The 24,189-nt window shown below is 41.0% G+C and overlaps 2 protein-coding genes across 2 annotated transcripts; both read left to right on the top strand.

Annotated features, from left to right (window-relative positions):
• The first annotated feature begins 253 nt into the window (after positions 1–253).
• abcc2 (ATP binding cassette subfamily C member 2) lies at positions 254–14,234 on the top strand. Its single transcript, XM_084021698.1, has 32 exons — positions 254–672; positions 2,069–2,245; positions 2,440–2,586; positions 2,684–2,824; positions 3,315–3,437; positions 3,533–3,588; positions 3,665–3,920; positions 3,999–4,195; positions 4,271–4,448; positions 4,691–4,945; positions 5,591–5,656; positions 5,915–6,052; positions 6,146–6,292; positions 6,372–6,456; positions 6,590–6,656; positions 6,758–6,884; positions 6,998–7,174; positions 7,802–7,969; positions 8,127–8,310; positions 8,457–8,592; positions 8,790–8,892; positions 8,971–9,190; positions 9,811–9,965; positions 10,313–10,468; positions 10,587–10,786; positions 10,889–11,015; positions 11,122–11,223; positions 11,380–11,523; positions 11,949–12,107; positions 12,193–12,359; positions 12,453–12,647; positions 13,972–14,234. The coding sequence occupies exons 1-32, from the start codon at positions 628–630 to the stop codon at positions 14,099–14,101; spliced, it is 4,728 nt and encodes a 1,575-aa protein (XP_083877824.1). The 5' UTR covers positions 254–627; the 3' UTR covers positions 14,102–14,234.
• A 450-nt stretch (positions 14,235–14,684) lies between these two features.
• On the top strand, positions 14,685–22,468 carry LOC311020808 (rho GTPase-activating protein 19-like). The gene is made up of 11 exons (XM_084021024.1): positions 14,685–14,763; positions 15,092–15,345; positions 15,761–15,841; positions 16,370–16,579; positions 16,715–16,941; positions 17,188–17,274; positions 17,831–17,896; positions 18,318–18,527; positions 18,614–18,709; positions 20,515–20,625; positions 21,139–22,468. Exons 1-11 carry the CDS (start codon positions 14,717–14,719, stop codon positions 21,142–21,144), a joined length of 1,395 nt encoding a protein of 464 aa, XP_083877150.1. The 5' UTR covers positions 14,685–14,716; the 3' UTR covers positions 21,145–22,468.
• Positions 22,469–24,189: the final 1,721 nt, after the last annotated feature.

Raw genomic sequence — 24,189 nt, forward strand, 5'->3', positions numbered from 1 at the left:
CCCACTCCCTCCCCTCCCAAAACACATTCCCTTCTCTTTCCTTTTTTTTTTTTTTTTTTTTGGTGGGTCGTCCCCCTAAAACAAGGAAAAACACCAAAGGGATACTTGTACAAGTCACTCTCTCTCTCTCTCTCTCTCTCTCTCTCTCTCTCTCTCTCTCTCTCTCTCTCTCTCTCTCTCTCTCTCTCTCTCTCTCTCTCTTTTACTTGCATGCATGCTTCTGCCTGAAATGTTGAACTTTAGACAAATCCAAGCATTGAGGAGTGTCTGTGGGCTGGTACAAGGCAGGGTTTTCTGAATGACTCTCGACTGCAGTTATTGTGTTTTGTCATTCACACCTCCAGGAGGGCTGCATGTGGGTGCTTCTACATCACAGGAGGACTTCTAGAAGACCACCCTTGAACAACCAAGACTCAAGTTAAGCTCGTTCTTTCTCCCCAAAAGGAGGCACGCTTTGGTTTCTGTTTAAAAGCTCCATGGATCAAAGTCCCTCGCAGTCAGGTCCTGCGATTGTCTCTGGAGCGTGGGAGGACAGGGGGGAGAGAAGGAGCGTTTGAGCCGAGTTTGGGCGGCTGGGGGAGCAGAAGGTGAGAGGCATCTGGCCGGCCGAAGCCGTCTGTGTGGACCATGTGTGCTGCAGCTCTGGACGACTATTGTGGGTCAAGCTTTTGGGTGAGTTCAACGGTCAGGGAGACAGTGGGGGTTGGGAGACATGGCTCCATTGAGGCCTCCGGCTCACCTCATTTAAACACTTTTAATGTGAAAATGATGAACTCTGAAGATGTGAAATGACTGGTGCACACATGATTCATAATTAATACAATAAATTCACTTAAAAGTAGCTAAAAACTAACTGATACAATATATGTGATTTCATTTTAAACAAAACAATGAGCACAAAGCATCTAAATAAAGTGTTATAAAGTGTGTTATCTTGAGCAGTTGCCTGTGTTATTGTATCCATTCAGTGCTCAACAAATATGTAATAAATGTTAAGAATGTGATAGATACTTTTATGTGAAAGTATTTCTTGTTGTCACCCCTGTACTCAGTGAGCTCAGTGGACATGTGACAGGCCAATAAACACTCTTAAGTAAGACATGACTCAGCATGTCCGTCAACCACAATAAGTGTATTTGCTAGAATACATCCTCGTAAAAAACACAACATTTGAGGAACATGCTACACACTGTTGTCAGCGTTCATGTGAAAATGAATATCTATATATTTGCATTTATTTTTGTCTGACATAAGACATTTGAAAACATCCCCATGGGCTCTTTGGATGTTTTGATTGGCATTCTTTCCACCTCTTTTTATGTTTCATAGACTAAACTGTTCATTGATACAAAGAATAATAGGCATATTAACCTATGGTGAAATAATTGACACATTTTGTACTCTTAAAAACTAAATTCATCTTGGCGAAATGTATGAAAGAATCCATTTAACTGATAAAGCGTTGATAATTGCACAGTTTAAAATAAATTCACTCTAATAAACACATGATGCCATCCAGAAAGCATAAACACACTATTATACACTATTATTATTAATAATTATAATAAAACTAAAGGGGAGTCAGGGCCCTGAGGCTCCGGAACGATCTGCTTGAATTCAGATGTCTGAGTCAGTGATCTTAATCTGTCTTTAATTTCCTCTAAAAATGTGGATTTTATACTTCAAATTGTTGTTTTTATCACCAATTGTTAGAATTGTAAACCGATTTAGGACGTGTGTTTTATGTTGCCACCTTTGTAACGTGGGTTATGAAAAGTCTAATTAAAAAAAAAAGATTATTATCATTAGCACCCATCTCTCCATCACGCTCTCCTCCAGGAGAGCAGATTACACATGCTGCTGTGCGTACAGCCATAAAGCGGGATTTAGTGTTTAATCATGAGTCACTGTTGATTCCATGTCTAATCAGGGAGCGGTTGGCTGGCTCTGTGATGTCACATTCTATAATAGAGAGTGACGGATACACGGATGAGAGCGTAGTTGTGTTTCCCTGAGAGTAGGAGGGCTATAACTTGTGTGTGTTTGTGTGTTTGTGTGTGCACCTCAGAATGCTTCATACCTGAACAGAGAAGACCCAGACCTCCCGGTATGTTTGGAGCAGACGGTGCTGGTCTGGATCCCCCTGGGGTTCTTGTGGCTCTGTGCCCCTCGACACCTGCTGTCTCTCTGCGGGAGGTCACGAGTGAACACAAAACACCGGTCCAAGCTCTACCTCCTCAAACAGGTAACGTGATGCTGAGAGGGAGGAAGAGGAGGCTGCTTTTTGGTTATGAAATCTTTGCTCCGACTTTCTCATTTGGCTAATTTGTTTTTTTTTTCTGTATAGAAATATGCAGCTTGGAATAATAATTTGTGGCTGGTTTGTTTTTTCTACAGTTGAACAGCACAATGTGATGTATCTGTCTTTCCTCCCCTCAGCTTGTAGTGTGTCTGTTGTTTGTGACGGCCGTATTGTTCCTGACAATCACACTAGTAGAGGATTATGGTCCAGGCAAAGACCCGCCGTCAACAGTTAAAAATGCTGCTGTGTACTACGCAAACCCCGCCTTGTACGCGGTCACATGGGTGAATATAACAGGTTTTGTATTGATTTATTTTTGCTCTGGTGCTCAAGATGGAAACACCTTTTTTTTATTATTATTTTCTATGTAATCCTTGTTAGATCCTTCTGGTGTTGTGCCAGGAAGGAGTGAGGCGGAGGGAAGCATCAGTCGACTCGGCCACTCTCTTCGTCTTCTGGTTGCTCCTCGTTCTGTGTGACATCTTCCCCTTCCAGACCCTCCTACGAGAGGCACTCAGGCTGGTGAGTCAAAGTCAAACTGATTTATATAGCACAATATCATACACTGTTGTCATTCAAAGTGCTTTAAAATTAAATTAAATGTAAACAAAATTAGATCAAATAAAACAATAATAATAATTTTAATAACAATAGTAAAATACAATATAAAATAAAACAATAACAATAGTAAAACAGCTTAAACCTACAGAAACAAAACAAGGGTTCAGGAGTGAATAATACAAAACTAAAAAAGGACAAGATTAATTAAAACCAGTAGAAAATTTAATTTTTTTTTTTGAAAGAAGCTACAGTAGAGGCAGATTTAATTTTCCTTTTGCTAGTTGGTTCCTACAGTGGACAGCAAAGTGGTTAAATGCCATTTCACTTGCTAAGGTAAGAGCAGAGACGTTGGATCAAGTGAGTGAGAAGAAACCTGCTTTCATTACCCATGCAATCATGATTTGATGTATTTCATCTCGTCTTCTTTGTTGCACTCATTTTTGGCCAACAGGGAGAAGTCAAAGATGTCCCTCGTTTCTCCCTTTTCTACATTTCCTTTGGTTTGGAGTTGATTGCTCTTGTCCTCTCAGCTGTGGCTGATATCCCTCCAGAAGACGACGAGCTCGTAAAAAAGGTACTTACTTAACACTGCGAGAATCTTAACAATGTCACAGCTAATATAATATTCCTGAATCACTTCAACCATCTGTTGTGTGTTTTTACACACAGAATCCAGAGGCAGGTGCAGCCTTTTTGAGCAGAATCACTTTCAACTGGTTTAACAGGTAAATTACCGATCGCTCCAATGAGAATCCGATCAGGTGTTCTCCCTAAATGTCCAACTTCTCCTCGTTTCTTCAGTATGGTGGTGAAGGGGTACAAGCAGCCCCTGGTCCAGGAGGACATGTGGGAGCTGAACGAGGCGGATGGCACCACTGACATCAGCCGACGCTTTCTGCATTTCATGGAGTCGGAGTTGGGTGACGCTCGGGTCCGGCTCCAACACAAGTTAACCAAAAAGCGGGAGAAGAAGAGAGACAAAGCCCAGGATGAGGTCTTGGGAAACGGCCTCTCCGAAGGTCTGGCGAAAGGTGTCAGCCAGGATGTGCTGATGATGGTAAGAGAAAACACCTCACCTTGCCTCAGACAACGCTGTTGTTGAGAAGATCGGTGTTTGAACTATTTGTTTCTTTAGGAGGAAAAGGGAAAAAAAGATGATGAAAAGAAGAAGAAGAAGGAGAAGAAGAAAAAGGACAAAAAGGAGGAAGCTGATTATCCCAAATCGTGGCTGATTTCCACCATTTACAAGACCTTTAAAGGGATTCTGATTGAATCGGCCTTGTTCAAACTTCTGCAGGACCTGCTGGCCTTTGTCAGTCCTCAACTCCTAAAGTGAGTCGAGGTGGTTTTCAATAAACCTAATTCTGGTACTATTGCCCCATTAACTCCCTTGTTTGCTTCTCTTAGATTTATGGTGTCTTTCACTCAGGACAAGGCCCGGTTTGCCTGGGAAGGCTATATGTATGCGGTGCTGCTGCTGGTGGTGGCCATCCTGCAGTCTCTGTTCCTGCAGCAGTACTTCCAGCGTTGCTTCGTGCTGGGGATGAAGGTCCGCACTGCCATCATGGCTGCTGTGTACAAAAAGGTAATGACGCAACACAGTGACAAAAAGGAAATAAATGACAATGTCAGTTCACATTATAAGAAATACACAATGTCATTTTCAAGAGCAATATCTTGCACTATCCAAAATGAATACCGTAATTATTATCGTCCCTATGATGTTTTCAAATGTTCTATGATAGCTGGGCCTCCAACAACCCTCTGTGCTGTGTTCATTCATTTTAAAATAATAAAATACAATCTCTTCTTCGTCACTCTTCCAAGGCATTGGTGGTGTCTAATGACACACGGAAAGAGTCTACGGTGGGAGAGACGGTGAACCTGATGTCAGCAGACGCCCAGCGCTTCAACGACGTCACCAACTTCATCCACCTGCTGTGGTCCTGCCCTCTGCAGATCATCCTCTCCATTGTTTTCCTGTGGCTGGAGTTAGGACCTTCTGTGTTGGCGGGTCTGGCGGTCATGGTGCTGATGGTGCCGATCAACGGGCTGCTAGCCACCAAGGCCAGAAAACTCCAGGTCAGCAGAAATGCAACCACATGTGGGATAATTTTCACGGCTTTACAATATAATGCAAAAAATATCTAAGCACACAGGTATGGGGCAGTTAAGTGCAGGCGAGGGCCTACTCACAGCTGCATCCCCACTCTTATTAGAATGGCCTGTGATCTCGATAAAACAAAACAAAAGCAAGGAGCATATGGTCACAAACTACCACCCTATTTAAGCAATACAACTCTTGGGAGAAGCTAAAATATTCACAAGATGTGTTACTTCAACAAAACAAATCATCCCAAAACATTAGTAAAATAACCCATAAAACTTCACAGAAGAAAAAGCAAAACATAGCCATCATTATTCCCTGTGTGCACAAGCGAGATACATATTAATTGGATGTTTTTAAAGCTCAAAATTAAAATGAAAATGGTTTTCTCTTATACCCACTTTGAGCAAAACAACCACATAATCATTATTCAAGAGACATTTGTCTTTTACTGAAGCTATGATTGAAGTACAGCCATTAAAGGGGGTCCAAAGGGGACACGTGTTTCTCCTGAGACTGCCACATAAATACATGTAATGCTACAAATGACCTATTATTATATAGTTAGTATCACACAAGCTTGACAGTGAGCTGAGTCATATTTCTTCTTCTTTTTTCAGATCGAGAACATGAAATTCAAAGACAAGAGGCTGAAGATCATGAATGAAATACTTAATGGGATCAAGGTGAGTTGATACCCCATCATGGACACCACCTCTGCTCCCTTTTTTCGAGTAAAAATAGCAAATTGGTGGCGATGGGGGGCTCTAAGTAGGCCTTCCTCAGATGAAAGGACTTCAGGAAAACGCTGAAATGTTATTCCGCGGTGCCGTCTATTGTATCCCATCCACCACCTGTGGTTTATTGACACTGCCTGCATCTGCTCCCTCACCCTTCCTTTTCCGTCTTCTCCACAATGCCACTCTTTGCCTTTTATCCACCAGATTCTGAAGCTGTACGCATGGGAGCCATCCTTCCAGGCGCAGGTGGAAGACATTAGGGGGGACGAACTGAAAGTCATGAGGAAGTTTGCTTACCTGACGTCCGTTTCCACCTTCATCTTCAGCTGCGCTCCAGCTCTGGTGAGTCCCCTTAAGGAGCCTCACAAAAACACAATGATGGTCTTTGCAATTCTTTTTTCTTCTTCACGCTGTCTGTCTTTTTTTTTTTGGTAGGTTTCTCTGGCCACATTTGCAGTGTTTGTAGAGGCGAGCCCAAGCAACGTGTTGACCGCTGAGAAAGCTTTCACTTCCATCTCTCTTTTTAACATCCTCCGGTTCCCCCTGGCCATGCTGCCCATGCTCATCGCCGCCATGGTGCAGGTGAGGGAAACAACAGCCCGCGGTGCATGCACACATCCAAAACCTAAACGACCACTAACTCCGTTGTTTGTATCTTCAGACGACGGTGTCGAGGAAACGCCTGGAGAAGTTTCTCGGAGGCGAAGACCTTGAAACAGATGTTGTGCGCCACGACCCCAGTTTCAGTACGTCAACCATCAGCATCCACAGCTGCTCCTTCGCTGAGCAGTAAAGCATATTTATTGGTACTTGCACAGCACATAATGTCCTCTCCATCCATCTGTTTGAATTTGCTGTGCGTCTGTGTCCATATGCTAGACACTGCTGTTAGCATACGTGATGGTTCCTTTGCTTGGGAAAGAGAAGCTGAGCCTCTGCTGAAAAAGTATGTTGAAATTCTACATTTGGATAATACGCCGTATGTCCGCAAGACCTTGAGTTGGGCGCTACTGTATTTCACACATTTCTTCTGTGCATTGTTGCCAGTGTGTCCTTGGATATTAAGCCAGGCCGGTTGGTCGCTGTAGTGGGAGCTGTGGGCTCAGGAAAGTCCTCTCTCATGTCAGCCCTCCTGGGAGAGATGCACAGCACCAACGGCTTCGTCAACATTCAGGTGGAACCTTATTTCTGTCTTCGTATCTGTCTGACAGCCAACATGAATGTGTTTAGTCATGTTTAGCAGGGTGGAGGAACTCTATGCCTGAGTCTCGATGTCTTCTTGTCCAGGGTTCCCTTGCCTTTGTGCCACAACAAGCCTGGATCCAAAATGCCACTCTGAGGAATAACATCCTGTTTGGCTCTCCCCACGAGGAGAGCAGGTTCCAGGGGGTGATAGAGGCCTGTGCCTTGGCCCCTGACCTGGAGCTGCTGCCTGGGGGTGACCTCACTGAGATTGGAGAGAAAGTAAGATTCTATGAGTTTTTGTTGCTGTGTAAACACACACTAGATGTTCAGTGATAACACAAACACAATCATATTTGAACATCTGTCTCAACAGTAGCAAGAAATGACCCTTATTTCCAAAGGCAGTATCGAAGTTAGAACTAGAAAAGCAATTTCTGAAGAAGTAGTGCTGTGAATGCTGGATGCTGAAAAGCTGACGCTACACTGGATTGCTGGTTTAAATGCAGATGTATATGAAGTCATAGTAATAGTTGAGAAAGTGGGAATGAGTTTAATTAGCATGAATGTCAATGAATGGTTGAATAATACCAACAGTGTAGTAAAGATATTTGAAGGGTTTGTGTAAGAAGACTTTTCTGCTGCTGTCCACTTGTTGACTCAGCAATCAACGGTTGCTGTGGGGATGGGAGGCGCACCTATTATACAACTGCTTCCCAGACGAAAACCATAACACCATAACCATAACAGCTGAGGCGTAATAGCTGCCAAGCAACATTACATCAATGAGACGTATTGTCTAAAAATGAAAGTAAAAAAAAACACTGTAGCTCCTTGTTTTTAAGAGCAGCTCAGTGTCGTCCTTTAAACCAAATCTCCTTTCCTGTCTCCTCCTGTTTCTCTCCTCAGGGCATCAACCTCTCAGGGGGTCAGAAGCAACGTGTGAGCTTGGCCCGGGCCGCTTACAGTCAGGCTGATATTTATCTGTTAGATGACCCCTTGTCTGCTGTGGACTCTCATGTAGGAAAGCATCTCTTTGAAAAAGTGATTGGACCCAATGGGCTACTGAAAGATAAGGTTTGTGCCAGACCTACGTGAATGCATCAATCCGTATCCGATGTTTCACTTGAAAATAACTCATATGTGATAATGTATGTATATGTGATGATGAGTTTGCAGTCATTTTATAGACTTTACATATATATATTTTTTTTTACTGTCTTCGCTCATACAGACTCGTATCCTGGTGACTCATGGCGTGAGCTTCCTGCCATACGTAGATGAAATAGTGGTCTTGGTGGACGGAGTGATTTCTGAGGTCGGATCCTACAACAGCCTGCGTGCCAGCCGAGGAGCCTTTTCTGAATTCCTAGACACATATGCCAAAGAGCAAAGCAATCGGACCAATTCTGAGTCAGGTAATTGCACAATTCTTCTCCCTGCATTTTGGCTGCATTTGCTCCAAGATCCTGGCATGCTCCACATGTAATGGTACTTTGTGTTACTATGTGATTATGAGCTTTATATAAAACTCCATGTGTGCTATGTGACCATATTTATTCAGATCGTCGCCAGGACGCTGCAGACGTGGAGGTCATACCTGAAAGAGAGGACCCTCAACCCGACTCTCCTTTGGACGACACGGTTTCTGTTACACTAAAGAGAGAAAACAGTATCCGCCGCAGCCAGCGCAAGGGCAGGTTAGAACGCATCTAAAAACATAGAGAAACAGCTTGTGTGAGTGATACAGGTGGGCTTCTCGTAGTGCACATGAGCAAGGCACCACTATTACAAGATCTAATGTCCCAATATTTTCTCAAAACACAATATTTCTTGTTTTCATACACACAAATACAAGGATGTACCTCTTCATCCTGTTTTCTGCCCTTTTTTCTAGTGTCAGACTAAGAAAAAATAGTTCCGTGAGGAAACCAGAAGATGTCATTGAATCAAAGAAAGGCCAGAGGCTGATAGAAAAGGAAACTATGGAAACAGGACAGGTAATCTATGTTCTTGGTCTGTTTACATACCTTTTTTTCTCCACTTTTTTGTGAGCATGTTTTCTCTCCTCCATCCAGGTGAAGTTCTCCGTATACCTCCAGTACCTGCGGGCCATGGGCTGGGGATATACCGTCACGGTCTTCATGCTTTACTTCACCCAGAACATCGCGTTCATCGGTCAAAACCTGTGGCTGAGCGACTGGACCAATGATGCAGTAACTTACTACAACACGACGTACCCTGAGTGGAAGCGGGACACCAGGGTGGGAGTGTTTGGAGTTCTGGGAGTGGTTCAGGGTAACAGCTCATTACAGTCTTCTGTTCTTTTCTTTTTTTTGCGAATATTTTCAGATTCATGTCAGTTAGTTCCCAAGCTAAAATGAATTTTATGAGGGATAAAACACACTATATCCATTAAATGTTGATTTAATTACCTTAAACAACAGATACGATGCATCCATGTATTTGTTCTTACTGTTAAGCACCAAGTTGGAGGTATTAGAGCTTTCTGATAAAGAGTTACAGCACATAACACCAAACACCGATCATATAACTGAAACCACAACTTCCCGTTTTTACATTTCCGTTTGTTTACAATTCAAGCAAACACAAGATGTGACATGTATTTTGGAGAGCAAGGAAGGTTGTGACAGGCATATCTTTGGACTTTGGACAAAGCCAGGCAAACTATTTCCCACTGCTTTTGGTCTGTTTGTTTAACTTAGCCTCATACTTAACACACAGACATTGGGAGTGGTATCAACATCCTCAATTATCTCTTTAAAGTGAATTAGCATATTTCACAAATTGTTGAAATATTCCTTTACCCTTGGAAGGAAAATGTCACATCTCATAGGAACTCTGCCTGAATGACTGTGTGAAGGTGCTGTCATTGATAAACTCTTCTTCTGTGGCAGGCCTGTTCGTGTTCCTTGGTACTCTGCTCCTGGCCAACGCCTCCATCGATGCGTCGCGTACCCTGCATTCGAGGCTGCTCAACAACATTCTGCGAGTTCCCATGTTATTCTTTGACACCACACCTATTGGAAGGGTGGTCAACCGCTTTGCAAAGGTAGGATTCATCATTTACCTTTAACACTTTATGCCTTTGTTGTGCCATTGCAGAAAAATCACATCTTTATATGATGGGAGGGAATTAAACAATGGGAATTATATTACACTTTGATCCTTGCAACAGATAATGTCAGTAAGTGACCAGCATTTATGAAGTATTGTGGTATGTGCCCACAGTTATATTTTGATATATTGATTATTGTTGTATAGTATTATGACTATTCGTGAGTGCTTATAATTATACAGTGTGATAAGGAGATTATAGTGCATTGTGAGTGTTTAGAATGCATCATAGACACGTTCATTTTAATAAACTTTTTTATATTTTCATAATTGTAACTAAAGGACATTTTCACCGTGGACGAAGCCATCCCACAGTCCTTCCGCGCCTGGCTCATGTGTCTGCTGGGCGTGGTGGGGACGCTGTTTGTCATCTGTCTGGCCACTCCTTTCTTCACCATCATCATCATTCCTCTGGCCCTGGTCTACTACTTTGTACAGGTAAGCTGAACAATGTAACACAAGTCCAGGCAAAAGAGGTTGAACAAGAGAAGCAGAATTTAGGATAGAGAAGGACTTTGTTTTCTGTTGATTTCTCTTGCCCTCTCTCTTTACGCAGCGCTTCTATGTAGCGACCTCAAGGCAGCTCCGTCGGCTGGACTCGGTGTCTCGCTCTCCTATATACTCGCACTTTAGCGAGACGGTGTCAGGTCTGTCGGTGATAAGAGCCTATGGCCACCAAGACCGGTTTCTGAAACACAACGAAGCAACTATTGATGAAAACCTCAAGTCTGTCTACCCGTGGATAGTGTCAAACAGGTCACCAACTCAAATCAACAACAAGGACATCATTTTTCTAATGGCTTTTCATAGTGTTGGTAAATCATGACCACCTGATGATGAAGGTTGTCCACTTTACAGATGGCTGGCCATCCGTCTAGAGTTCCTAGGAAACCTGGTGGTGTTTTTTGCTGCTCTGTTTGCCGTCATTTCCAGGGACTCTCTGGACAGCGGCCTGGTTGGCCTGTCTATATCCTACTCCCTTAATGTCAGTAACTCACAGTCACACACTACAGATAATGATGATGTAATGTTAATGTCAATAATAATAGTAAATGCTAACAATGCAACGTGGTCCTATCTTGGCTTTGCAGGTGACCCAGACCCTCAACTGGCTGGTGAGAATGACATCAGAGCTCGAGACCAATATCGTTGCCGTGGAGAGAGTGAGCGAATACAGCGAGCTTGAGAACGAGGTACGCTGAGCTGAGATAGTGTCATTATCATCTCAACATTTAACGTGTCCCTATTATCTTCTCATGTAAGTAAGAGCCTTCATAGCTTAGGTTGGGAATGGAGAGATGACAAACCTGCTCCGCCGTTTCTCATCTGCTCCGCCGTTGTTTCTACAGGCTATGTGGGTATCAGACTCTCGGCCTCCGAAGCAGTGGCCCGAGGCAGGACGGCTACAGTTTGACGACTACAAGGTCCGTTACAGACCTGGACTGGACCTGGTGTTGCATGGAATCACCTGTGACATCGACAGCACTGAGAAGGTGTGTGTGTGTGTGTGTGTGTGTGTGTGTGTGTGTGTGTGTACCATTTAATATTTGCATGTCTGTATAACAACCCTGTAGGATTGGTCAAAGTATGAATGCACTGCTGAATAGATAAACCCCCAGATCAAGAGTGTTGAGCCATTATGCCTATAAATATATCAAATATGTCTTTAAAACAATAGAAAAGTACATATAAAATAAACTATTCTTTTTTGTTTCAGTATTTTGTTGATGTTTATATTATACAATTGACTGTCACATTAGGCAGTTGAATAGAATAAAGGGATTATTAGGGATTTTTTTTAAATGTGAGACTTTGAAGAATGTTTAAGTACTCACTACAAACAACAAAAGGCAGGTTTTTTTTTTATTATTTTGTGAGTCAATAATAAATACGTGTTATCTCTCCCTGATTCATTCAGATTGGTATAGTGGGCCGGACAGGAGCTGGGAAATCCAGCCTGACCAACTGCCTGTTTAGAATCATTGAAGCCGCTGAAGGTCGTATCCTCATCGATGACGTAGACATTTCCACCATAGGCCTGCATGACCTCAGAAACAGAATCACTATCATACCACAGGTATACACATTAACAACTCAAACCCACACACACAGCATTCAATTTTAAATGGTGCGCTGACCTATCCAACCCTGGGGGGGTGCAGGATCCGGTGCTTTTCTCCGGGACCCTGAGGATGAACCTGGACCCGTTTGACAAATTCAACGATGAGGAGATCTGGAGAGTGTTGGAGCTCTCCCATCTGAAGGGCTATGTAGTGGGGCTGCAGGAAGGGCTGCAACATGAAGTCACAGAGGGGGGAGAGAACCTCAGGTGGGCCATGAAAATGACTGTTACTCTTCTGATTTGACTAGGTGTCTGTCTGTCCTATGGCCAGACTAAAAGCGTGTCTCTCTCTCTCCTCAGTGTCGGGCAGAGGCAGCTGCTGTGTCTGGCCCGAGCACTGCTGAGGAAGTCTCGGATCTTAATCCTGGATGAGGCCACGGCAGCTGTTGACCTGGAGACGGACGACCTGATCCAGAATACCATCCGCAAAGAGTTTTCACACTGCACCGTCCTCACCATCGCCCACCGCCTGCACAGCATCATGGACAGCTCCAGGTGAGTCCGTGTCCCTTAACACGTCGCCGCACTCATTGCTCATTTGCCAATGGCAACATTTTATTTCTTCCAACACAAGGAGTGGAATCCACTCACGTCCTTTGCACATTATTTATGCAACATTTTCTCAAGGGCTAATTCATCTCAATAAGAATGTATTTGTCACCAAAGTACACAAAATAACAAATATTATAAAGCAAATTAACTGAAAATGACATATTACTGCTCTTGTGCTGTGGCATCCCCCTGACTTTTATGACTAAAATTACAAAGTTCTGGAAGATAAATCTATTGACCCTATCACACAGATCTTTATATTTACAAACTTTCCCTCATTTGGTGCTCTTAGGACCAGGGTATTTTTGTCCAAATTGGTTAGATTGCTTGTTTCTATTTTTTCCCAGGCAATTATATTTTATTTTGGTCCCACAAATGGGTCTGATCTAATGTTTCATGACACAGTCCCAGCATTTCCAGAGGGTGCATCCTCTGTTGTGAGTCAGCTTTTATATGCATACGACTTGTGCAACTCAAAGGTCACCCAGGTTGGGAAACACTCAGTTGTGGTGTTCCGTTTCACAGCCTTTCAGTTTTTTACTAATAGTTTTTAACATTTAAGATGTAATGTCAACTCATCAGGTTCTACTATCTGAGTATTTGTTCTCATTTTATCAGCCAACATACATTCATCATGAGGTTTAACGATTTCTCATATTTTGTTTATTTGTCTTTTATATTAGAATTAGCTATGTTCTTTTCATCAAACCATAACTGAAAATATTGGAATTCTGTATTCAAATTCTATTTTAAACTAGCTGACTAATTTGAATTAGGAGCCCTTCTTTCCACATAGAGTCATACGCAGCAGCAATGCTCTGCAAGTCTCCCTCTATTCCTCCCCTCTCAATAATGGCAATCTCTCCCTCCCGCTGCACATCTCTAGCCTGTTCTCCTTCTGCAATGGCTATACACAGCGTTGGAGCACCCTCTACTGACCATACAAATATTAATATAATAATAATAATAATATCATCTATGCAAGGAGGATCATGTGTGATTGATCAAACATGCAAAAACCATGCAAAAAAACAGCAATTGACTCCCTGCTGCCTCGTCACTCACCATTCTTTTGTTTTGGGCAAGATTGCATGAAGTGAATTATACGCCGACTTCAAGCTCATTGTCGGCATACATCACTGCTTTTTTACTTTGAATGAAGTGTGTCTAGATGTTAAATGTATGTGTAGATATATAGTATATGTATGTGCGTCCGTCCCTCCACTACTCATCGGGTTACAATGTCTGCTGTGTTCCTCTTCCACAGGGTAATGGTGCTTGATGCTGGTAAAATAGTGGAATTTGATTCTCCGAGCAATCTCCTTGCAAAACAAGGCCATTTCCATGCCATGGCAAAGGATGCTGGAATTACACGTCAAGAAGACACAGCTCTCTGATTTTGCACTCTTTCTTTTGATTGAATTCCAGAAATTGCTTTTGATTTTTGATTGAAGAAGTTGGATTGTATTTGAATAAAAAGAATAAATAAATAAAAAAAACATTTATATTTATAGGAAATAATAGAAATAAATTGTATTGGTATGTAAATAATTTTTGTATGACAACAATAAAAAAAACTTTGTTTGTTAGGTGTTTGAATTTCGAAGTTTTGTGTCATATTGATGCTGGGTTAACTGGATATTAGGAATATACACTTTAATGGGAAATACACTTTAATAGTAGAAATTTAGATGAGAAGAGTTTTCCACTCGTGTGCAAGGGATAAATAAATATGTAAGATAACAACTTGCCAGTTTAGTCTATTAAATTCTGCTGCTGCTGTTGAAAAGTGACAATAGGTCCGGTCTTTAAACATTTTGATTTTTATTGTTGTTGTTGCATTTACTAATATTTTCCTGCTTTTTTATCAGCCTACACAAAAGTGCAGGTACGTGTATCTGCAGAACATACATAACAGCTGAGCGGTGTTGACGTAGGCCAACGTATATTTCAGCCAATCACAACGCCGTGGGCGGGACTAAAAATGAAATAGCGGAAGATTCAAAACGAAGATGGCGGCTGAAAAAGATCCCCAAAACAACCACAAACTGAGCAGAAGGTATAAACGTTTCGTACATCGTTAAAGTCACAGATTTATAACAATGTTAAGACGTGTTTTTTTCTGGAATGATTAGTGCTTCACAAATATCTTTGTCGCGAACTTCTCAGTAGAGCAACTAAAGTTAGCAGAATCAGACTTGTTAGCGTTAGCTAGCCGTTTTAGCTAACCTAGCAACAGCTTAGTATGCTAACATAAGCTAACGTCAATCCGTTAACTTATCTGACATACACTTCCTGTTTTAACTGTTACATGTAGGTACCAGTTCGAAGCTTAGCTAACCCCTCTAAATGAACACCAACCCACCCTCCGTGTTTCTCTTTAACAGGGAGACAAAATGCAGTGTGTTTACCAGCCAGGAGAAGCCAAACACAAGCCAGCCTGTGATATTTAACCCAGACTTCTTCGTGGAGAGGCTGAGACATGAGCATCCACAGGCCTTCGCCGATTTGGTACTTAGCAATATCACTCGACTCATAGACCTTCCAGGGGATGAGTTTGCTCAGCTCATGGGAGAGTCTGAGGCTAAGGTGCCGTCCGCCTCTGGTTTTCTGCGCTCCTTTAACTTCCTGAAACGGAAAGGTGAGACAGATGGAGCCATTGGTGTGCTTTTTAGAAGCGGGAACAAGGGAATGTTTGGGATTTTTGTGTGAATAATTATTTAATCAATACATTTATTGTCCATTAATTTCTATCGATCATTTCATATTTTTACTAATTATTTAAGCTTTAATCAATATACGTATTCATAAGTAAAGTAATATTTAGTGCCTGTCTCCACATAAACCCGCTACAGTTGTCTTGTTTTAGGTAAACCTGCCTTTTTAGGTAGGTTTTAGGTGGCTTTTTAATCTTGTATATTAGTAACTGGGAGCAGCAGGTCCATGTGATGGGTGAAATTGATAAAATGGAGTTAATTAATCTAATGTCTGGTTTAATAGAATACAATTGTACACACTATACAACCAGTGTAACTGTGCTATTTGATCCCTTTCAGACAAAGGAGTGGTTTTTGGTGCACCGTTAACTGAAGAAGGAATCGCACAGATCTATCAACTCATTGAATACCTCAGTAAAAGTGAGTATCCCTTCATATGCATGCATAGCGTCTGCCATGTGGAGGACACGTTCATCCCAAGCAGTTTGTAATATCATGTCAGAATGTATGTAGTCATGACTACATACATTTTGCATGCGAGATTCAGGAAGGAGACACATCTGTAACCATGATAGCATTTGGGTCAAATGTCTTTGATTTACTAATTTCTCTATGTAACTATGCGAACTGAGTGATCATAAGAATAGGATTTGTTAAAATAAAGACTGTCCTAACTTCTACTCTAACTTGGTAGGAATGCAGTGAATTATTATGAGGTCATGGTTTATTTCTAGAAAGCGATGATGTAATTCACTGAAAGTGGACACTGGGAGCAAATGCTTGGGTCAATAATTCATCTGAAAGCACTTTGCTCCAGCTGTCTCCCTCCTTCCATTTCATTCACTCTGTCTCTCTTCACTTCTATGTCTTTGTCTCTTTAATTGTGTATTTTTTCCCCCCTCCTCTTTGGCTGTCTGTCTCTCACCATCTTTTTCTCCCACCCCTCAGACCTTCACGTGGAAGGGTTGTTCCGTGTGCCAGGCCACAGCCTAAGACAGGCAGCCCTGAGGGAGATGCTGAATGCTGGGGCAGAGATAGATCTAGAGACAGGCGACTTCCACCCCAATGATGCGGCCACATTGCTTAAAGCCTACCTGGGAGAGCTGCCAGAGCCTCTGCTCACGCACAGACACTATCATGCTCATCTGAAAATTGGAGGTATGGGCTGACTCATACACAGATCCCTTTTCGTGGGTCATCATGATAAATTAATATCCAGATAAATATGAAGTCAAGAAAAGAAAATAAGGCTCCCGTTGATCTTTTGTAATATTTGTCTCCTGCTGTGTCCAGAGCTTACAAGCTTTGATGATAAAGGGGATAAGACGACTGTGCCTGACAAGGAACGCCAGATTGAGGCATTTCAGCTGCTTGTCATGCTGCTACCAGCAGCCAACCGCAGCCTGTTGAAGCTGCTGCTGGACCTGCTGTACCACACTGCTCGAAATCAGCACGTCAACAAGATGTCTGCTATCAATCTAGCCACAATGTTTGCTCCGCACATCATCTGGCCCAAGAATGTAAGGACCTCTGGTTAATTTTATTCTACCTGCCAGTATGTTACAACCATCCCCTCTGCACTCAGAGAATAGAGCAATCGGAAAAATTCCTGCTTTAATCTCTGGCTTCTCTAGAGAAAGCATTGTTAACCCCTAACTGCTCTTGGTAGCAGTTGACAACCTGTGGCAGAAAGTGAATGAATGAATGTTGGCATGTGTTGTAAAGCGCATTGAATGGTACATTTTTTTTGTGCTTTTATGTTGCAGGTGCTGGCAAGTGATCTGCAGGGAAACATTGAGCAACTGAATAATGGAATAGCATTCCTCATCAGGCACTCACAGAAACTCTTCAAGGTAAGCAGCTTTACAGCATGTTTCTCTGGAGATTACTTATTCTCTAACTGTATTTTGGTTCACTTATAAACTGTTAATAATCCAAACATTACTTGCGACGTTTTTCCCCGTTGTTGCTTTTCCTTGTTGTTGAGTTGTGATTTTTATCTGTTAAGGTTGTGTGTATTCTGTGCTTAACTTGGAATTTCACACCAAAACAAAACACAGGCAGCTTTTTATAATTAGATATAATTTGTAAAAAATAAATATAGTACATCACAACCATGTGGTAGTGATTTTTAGGAACGAGGTAAAGCGAAAGAACATGGAATTTAAAAGTGAAAGAAATAACAAATAAGGCTATTTGTTTTTTTTCTCCGTGTCCTGTAATATTTCTCAGCTATATTGTATTCACAATATATTCTTCCAAGTGGGAAAGCTTTAATACATCATTGTTTGTGTGAGGTACAGTTAATGAATGTCTAAATACCCATCACATTAATTTGTTATACTAGATAAATTATTTACGGTGATCTTTCATCAAAGGATTTAATTTAAGTGTTTACTTCCATTGAAGGCACCTATATACATCAAAGAATATACCCGCGTGTACTTCACAGGATCAAAAACTCTCCAATCAAAGGTGAGTGTTTGTTCTTTGTCTCATCTTCTATTTCTGACTAAAGTCGTCCTAATAAAAAAGAGTGTTGGCATTAAATGCATCTATGAAGCTACTACAAAGCTCCCATGGCATTTCCTTCCCGTGCTAATTTTTGAATCCAGTCACCTCAGTGTCGCGTTAATTTTAGTTTCTTCATGTCTAAATACAGAACCTCGGGAGAATATTTTCTGCTACTGGGCACTTGAGAGGATTATTTTCAAAGGACATTGCAATAAAACTTCAGAATAATGTGTCAGTATTGATTTTTAAAGCTATTTGTTTGTGCATGGTGTAACTCGGGTGTATACATTTTCCTGTGTTCAAGTCTCTTAAAAAGAGTTTGGTGTCTCAGTGAGATAGCAGAATTTAAAATATCTGGTCACATCATGTCTGAACCTTCCAGGATGACTCGACACTCTGTTCTGGGACTAAAGATGGGCCCATGTCTGCGGTAATGGTTGCTTCTCCTTCTCCCTCCATGAGAACAATCGGAGGGGAGGTCACCAGCAGGTCATCCGAGACGCAGAGTTACACTGAATCTGCCCTCAGAGAGCTGTACCAGCAGATCAACCACATGCCTGAGTCAGCGAAAAAGAAGAAGCTCATCAGACAGGTACAGTAGGTCAGCGTACACATTGTGAGGAAAAAGAACAACTATTTAGGACCCAGCACCTTAACGTGTTGTATTTTTGTGTGTAGTTTGATAAGCAGCCTTTGGCGACACCTTTGGCGGACTCTAGGACACCATTCAGCAGGAAACACTGGCGATCACGCTCTTTGGGCGGAATTATTAAGGTTTGTTGACAGAACTATTATGTACAGTTTTACTTTTCACCATCCATTCCATTTTGTTCAGGTTGTTAAGAAAGTGTTATTAATGCTGAACTTTAAGATGCCCTGTAGATCAGAGAAAAATTATATTACTAATGATGCTAATGATTAATTATATTTGTCTTAGTACACTAAGACTTGAAACGCATGTGAGCATCCTGCATTTGAAAATATTCATGGTTTCATGGTAAAGGAAGTGCATTCAACATGTTGTTTTAAAGGTATTATTGATAACATTCAGCCACTAGATGTCACACTCTTCGTTTCCATTCTATTGCATTCACATCACAACAAGTGGTTGCCAGTTCATTGCATATCCTGCATATTTAATGGTCTAGTGGAGTGAGACTCTGACAGATGGACTGAACTCATTTTGTATTAGATTTAGGTTGCTTGTTGAGGTGGTGTTTCAAAATGCATATGGCATGATCTTAGGATGGTGGTATTTGGTAAGTTTTTGTTAAACTTGAGCTCATCATCAATGCAGTGGTGTAGTACGGGCTATATGCAGGCATATGGTGTGTTTCTGCTTATTTTTCAGTCGGTGTTGCATATACCCACTTCTAAAAACCTTTGTTATAGTTTAATGCTAATGTAGCTCCCCAGGGATTGAGTCAGTTTTTTTTTTTTTAGTTTTGAGAGTTTACGCAGTGACAACACATTATTTAAGGTTTAAAGGACAGAATTTACATAGTTGAATCTGATTGGTCAAGTCTTGCCTATAGTTGCTTTTTCTGTTGATTATTTACCCCCCTATGTTTAAGCTTTATATAAAAAAAAAACAAAGCTGTTGGCCAGAGTACATGTGACTATCATTTTGCGGTTGTTTCAGAATAATGCACAGCGTTGTTTGTTGTTGTGTGCAGCTGCAGTGCCAACGCTGGCCGTGTGTAGACGTGAAGTGCTGATGGCTAGACAGAAAGTCGCCGTTTCTTATCCTGCTTGCTTTTTGTGGTTGCAAATAGATTTTTCAGGGATGATTCTACTTTCCACATTGTAGCAATCCAGAGATGGAAGGGAAACAACAGGGAAGGGAAAGCCAACTGGAGAGACGGACGTAATTTTAGAGAATAGTTCATAAATTACAAAAATAATCTGGTGCCCTGATAGTGCTGCGTCCTTATGTGAGCCTTTATTTTCTCACCACATTTTCCTGTCACTGCCATGATTCCACTGTGAGATTTGGCAGATTGTAATTTTATGGGTTATTCTTGTAAGGATAAATACGCTAAGATAGCTAATAGATGATAACTTGTTGCCATGGTGAACACTCACATATTCTGCAGCCTGATGGAGATCAGCCAGACGCCAGTGGCATCACGGCAGAGGCAGCCTCGTTTAGAGCACCTGGGATTGGAACCGGTACCGAAGTGAAGCTGTGTACTGTCAAATTTGAATTATTCTGTCTGATTACGTTTTGGCTTGTTGCCTTTATTGGATAATGATAGTCAGATAAGCGGGAGAGAGAGGACGGCATGCAACCAAACTTCAGATATCTCACATAGAGATAAATAAAACATTCATTTTGGACAGGTCAACATTTTTGGGTCCTTTCTAAAAGCTCTGTGGATGTATTTGGGGGGGGGGATCATTCTAACACTATAGAATCCTATTCTTCTTTAAATTGCTATTATTAAGGATTTTAAAGTCTAATATACATGGAGTGAATTTTGTGGAAAAGTTTGTTTACAATGGAAAAATCTAAGGTGTCTTTCATACTGCCTTACCTCTAAATACCTCCCACTAATGACTTTTTGTTTCTAACACAGAGAAAGGTGTTGGGAAGCCAAGTATTAACAGAGAAAGAAAACAGCAGACTGCAGAGTCCTACCCAGCGCTCACTTGATGGCCAGGAGCGAGAAAACACTAGCTTTGGAGGAGTGAGTATTGCATTGATACACCGCAAAGCAAAGTCATATGAAACTAGTCTCAGTTTGACTGCATTCACCCTGTGTAACATGGGAGAAATCAATTTATTATTAGAAAACATCCTCATCCTCAATGTAATGTTGGAATATATTCATTGTAGCCTTCAGCACCACAACAATGTCAGCATGGCTGACTGTTCGGTTCACAATGTTTGAAAATGGTGACATTTTATTAGAATATTCCACAATGATTATGATGGATGTGTATGGAGAAGCACTCAACTAGCTCTTTAATTTAAACCAAACTAATCAAAATGTCACATTAAAGTTGTGCGATGGCACAATTCACTCCTAAAAGTGTCGAGTAGTTTTACTTATGACTGTGCTGAAGGAGTTCAGGCTCTCTGTGGTTCACCACATGCAAGCTTGGCCTCACTTTGCTAATAATGTCTGATGTATTCTACTGAAAATTAAAAAATGACCTCATCTTTTGTTCTTTTTCCCCTCTCTTCTCATCTCATCCAGGATTAATCGTCTTTAAAAGAATGTGATCTTCACAACTAAGGAAACATGAAGTTGACTGTTATGTTACAGGAATGAAAACGGGGGTCAACAAAAACTAAGTGGTGTAAGACACTGAACAGCTTTGTTTTGACACCATGTTTGGATCTTTACTCAAGAGTTTTTTTTTTCTCAAAGTAACAAATATGTCTTAAAGGTGAGTAAGATAGCAAGAAACCACCATAATTCCCTGGCAGTCTGGTCATTTTTACCTAAGCTAAGGGATATAAAAGGTGTTCACATTGAGGACGTTATATGCTTTATTTTACTTTTTTTTACCAAATCTGTGAGGAGTTTCATCTTAATGTCCTAATGTCTTGTTCATTCACAACAGCAGGATGTGAGTGACCTGTATTTGTGGCTATATGGCTCCATCATTGACTGAAACGTGTTAATTTAATTTGCAAACCAAATTGTATTTATTTCTTATCGGTGCATCTGGATGTTTCCTGGAATCCAGAGTATCGGATGTTTTGATGAAACGTAATGTGCAGGCTTTTCTATTTAAATGTTACATTTCTTTGTAAGTTATAGTAGGTTCAGTTAGACCCATAAAGTCAATGCAGAGTGTTCAAGACTTTTATTAGAAAGTGATCTCTGAAATGTGCCTTAAAGTGAATATATCTTAAATGACTGTTTCATGCAATTTGTATTTAACCTTTTCTCTTTAAATTCCCAATAGCTTTAGGAGTGAGCGGAAATTCTGTAAAGTGTCGGTAAAATAAGGGAGTGATGAGGAGAAGATAGAGGGGTGGATGGGAGATGCCAAGTGAAAGGCCAAAGGACCAGCTTGTGTAGCTTGTATAAATAGTTTTGTTTTCATTCCCACTAGTTCAAACCTCTGGTGAACACTGTGATACTTTAAACTACTGCTACTTTAAACTACATCTTTGCATCTTATATTTTAGATTTTCTTATGCAATACTGTGTGAATTTTTCTAGCTTTTATATGCAATTGTCTTTATACTTATTCAGCTATTAAGTGCAAGATTTTTGTTATGATTTTACATTTTTTTACTGTTGATTTTGATCTTTTATTCAAAGGTTAGTTGAAGGCAAGCGAAGATGAATTTCTTGTTTGTTTTCTATTGTGATGATTAACCGGGGTGCCACATTTAAATTCTGCTTGTTGTCTTCCTCTTTACGTAGTAGTTTCCAGTTCAGTGGTCACTCTGCCAAGCTGTTACAATTCCACTATAATGTGATTATTGCCGACATGGTCAACATGGAAACTGATGATATTGATGCTACTGTGAAGATGCAACTTCCTGTAATTAAAAGACAGCAAGCTTAATTCTGTAGGTGTCTTTTTTTTTTTATTTGAAACATGAAAATGTGGGTTTTAGGTAATGTTGGGGTCTCAAGCTGTGTGATGCTGTTTCACCTGCAGCCACAAGGTGATGCTGTTTAGTTGCACATAATAAGTCATGTAGAGCACCTACAGCAACTCATTTGATTCGTTTGAAATTGAGACCATAAAAGACAATATCCTTATGAGAGAAACCTGCTTATGAGCTACGTCTGTGCTAGCCTAAATTAGTTTAAATGTGAACTCTAGATATTTTAAATGATAAAACATTAAAATATAGTTTTCAAGTGGCCACTGCATAGAATATATACCTTATTTCTAAGACTAAGTGTTTCTTCTTTAACTCCCTTTCACCTCTCCCAGCTTTAATGTTTCCAATGTCCAACAGTCAGAAAGCAGTCAACAAGCAAATAACAGGAAGAGAACCAAAATTCAAAAGGCATGCAACAACAGAATTTTACAGAGATGTCAAAACAAAATTTAAATGTGACTCAATAAATACCCCCAAGGCCACCGAAGGGAAACTGTTACCAAAATTGTTGCCGTTTGCAGAAAATGATTTTGCCCGAATTGAACATTTTTCTGTTTTTTTTTAGGGAGTTGGAGGGTGAGTGGGTGGATAGTAAGAGTGAAGCCAGCTCTCCAATAGGAGGAATGTCTCAGTGTGTCATTATGGTGTCCATGTCAATGCATGTTTGGTATTGTAAGTATATGTTGTAAACATCTGTGAGAAAGGGCCTGCTTTTTCTCATGTTCTGTAAATATACATCAGACAGCTTCCATAATCGGAATAGTATTGTTTTACAGCCAGAACTCAGGAGGGCTTTTATTTAGCATTCCTGCTGGAGAATGAGCATGATGACTGTAAAATGAGTCAGACCTACTGTAATCAACTTTACATTATCTGGAGTGCACACAAACCCACAAGCATATATGATGAGTGGATGTGATTTCTGCTTTGAATGTATGCACCAAAAATGCCTTCCAGAGAGAGCTATTTCCATCTCGAGCTACCGATATTGAAATACCAGACTAAAGGAAAAAACAAAATGATTCAAGGTTAAAATATTTTTGTCGACTTCCACATAGTTTTGTAATTTTTTTAAACAATGGACAGTGGAGGAATCTCTTGCCTTTTCTCTGGAGCACAACACGTCCGAGGGTGAAATACAAATAACTTGGGTTTGAAGCTTTCTGTGGAATTTGGATTCTAAATTTGGTTTCTTTCTGTTTTTCCTCCTCCATCAAGCACATTTCAGTTTGTGTGAGTCAAGCATGCAGGAACTCACAAATTCATTCCTCTATTCAGCCGCGAGCAGCTGCCAGCTCCTCCTTGATGAACGTTTGGCTCTTTTGATTTCTAAGTTTTTAAGTGCAAGCTGTTAGGAAAATATTTATTGAACTCAACAGGCTTCGGCACTACTGTGAACTTTTAAATTGGGTGCTTAATTGCAGTGCATCGCAGGCAATTTCTCGGTGCAGCTCTTGTGTTTTGCAAACTTCTCTCCAAGACTAATTGTAAATTGCTGCCATGTCCTCCCACGGCTTTGGAGAGCAGCAGAATAAATCCTGTTGTGTATTTGGCTGCATTCATATCACAACTCTCTGTGAGAGCGGAGGGACGTTAACACCACCATTACAACGAAACGCCACTATCTCCTCTTTAATTAGCCATTCATAGAAAGAAGATAGACGCTGCACGGACG

The sequence above is a fragment of the Eutrigla gurnardus genome (genome assembly GCF_963514095.1).
Source record: "Eutrigla gurnardus genome assembly, chromosome: 11".
Classification (NCBI taxonomy): Eukaryota; Metazoa; Chordata; class Actinopteri; order Perciformes; family Triglidae; genus Eutrigla; species Eutrigla gurnardus.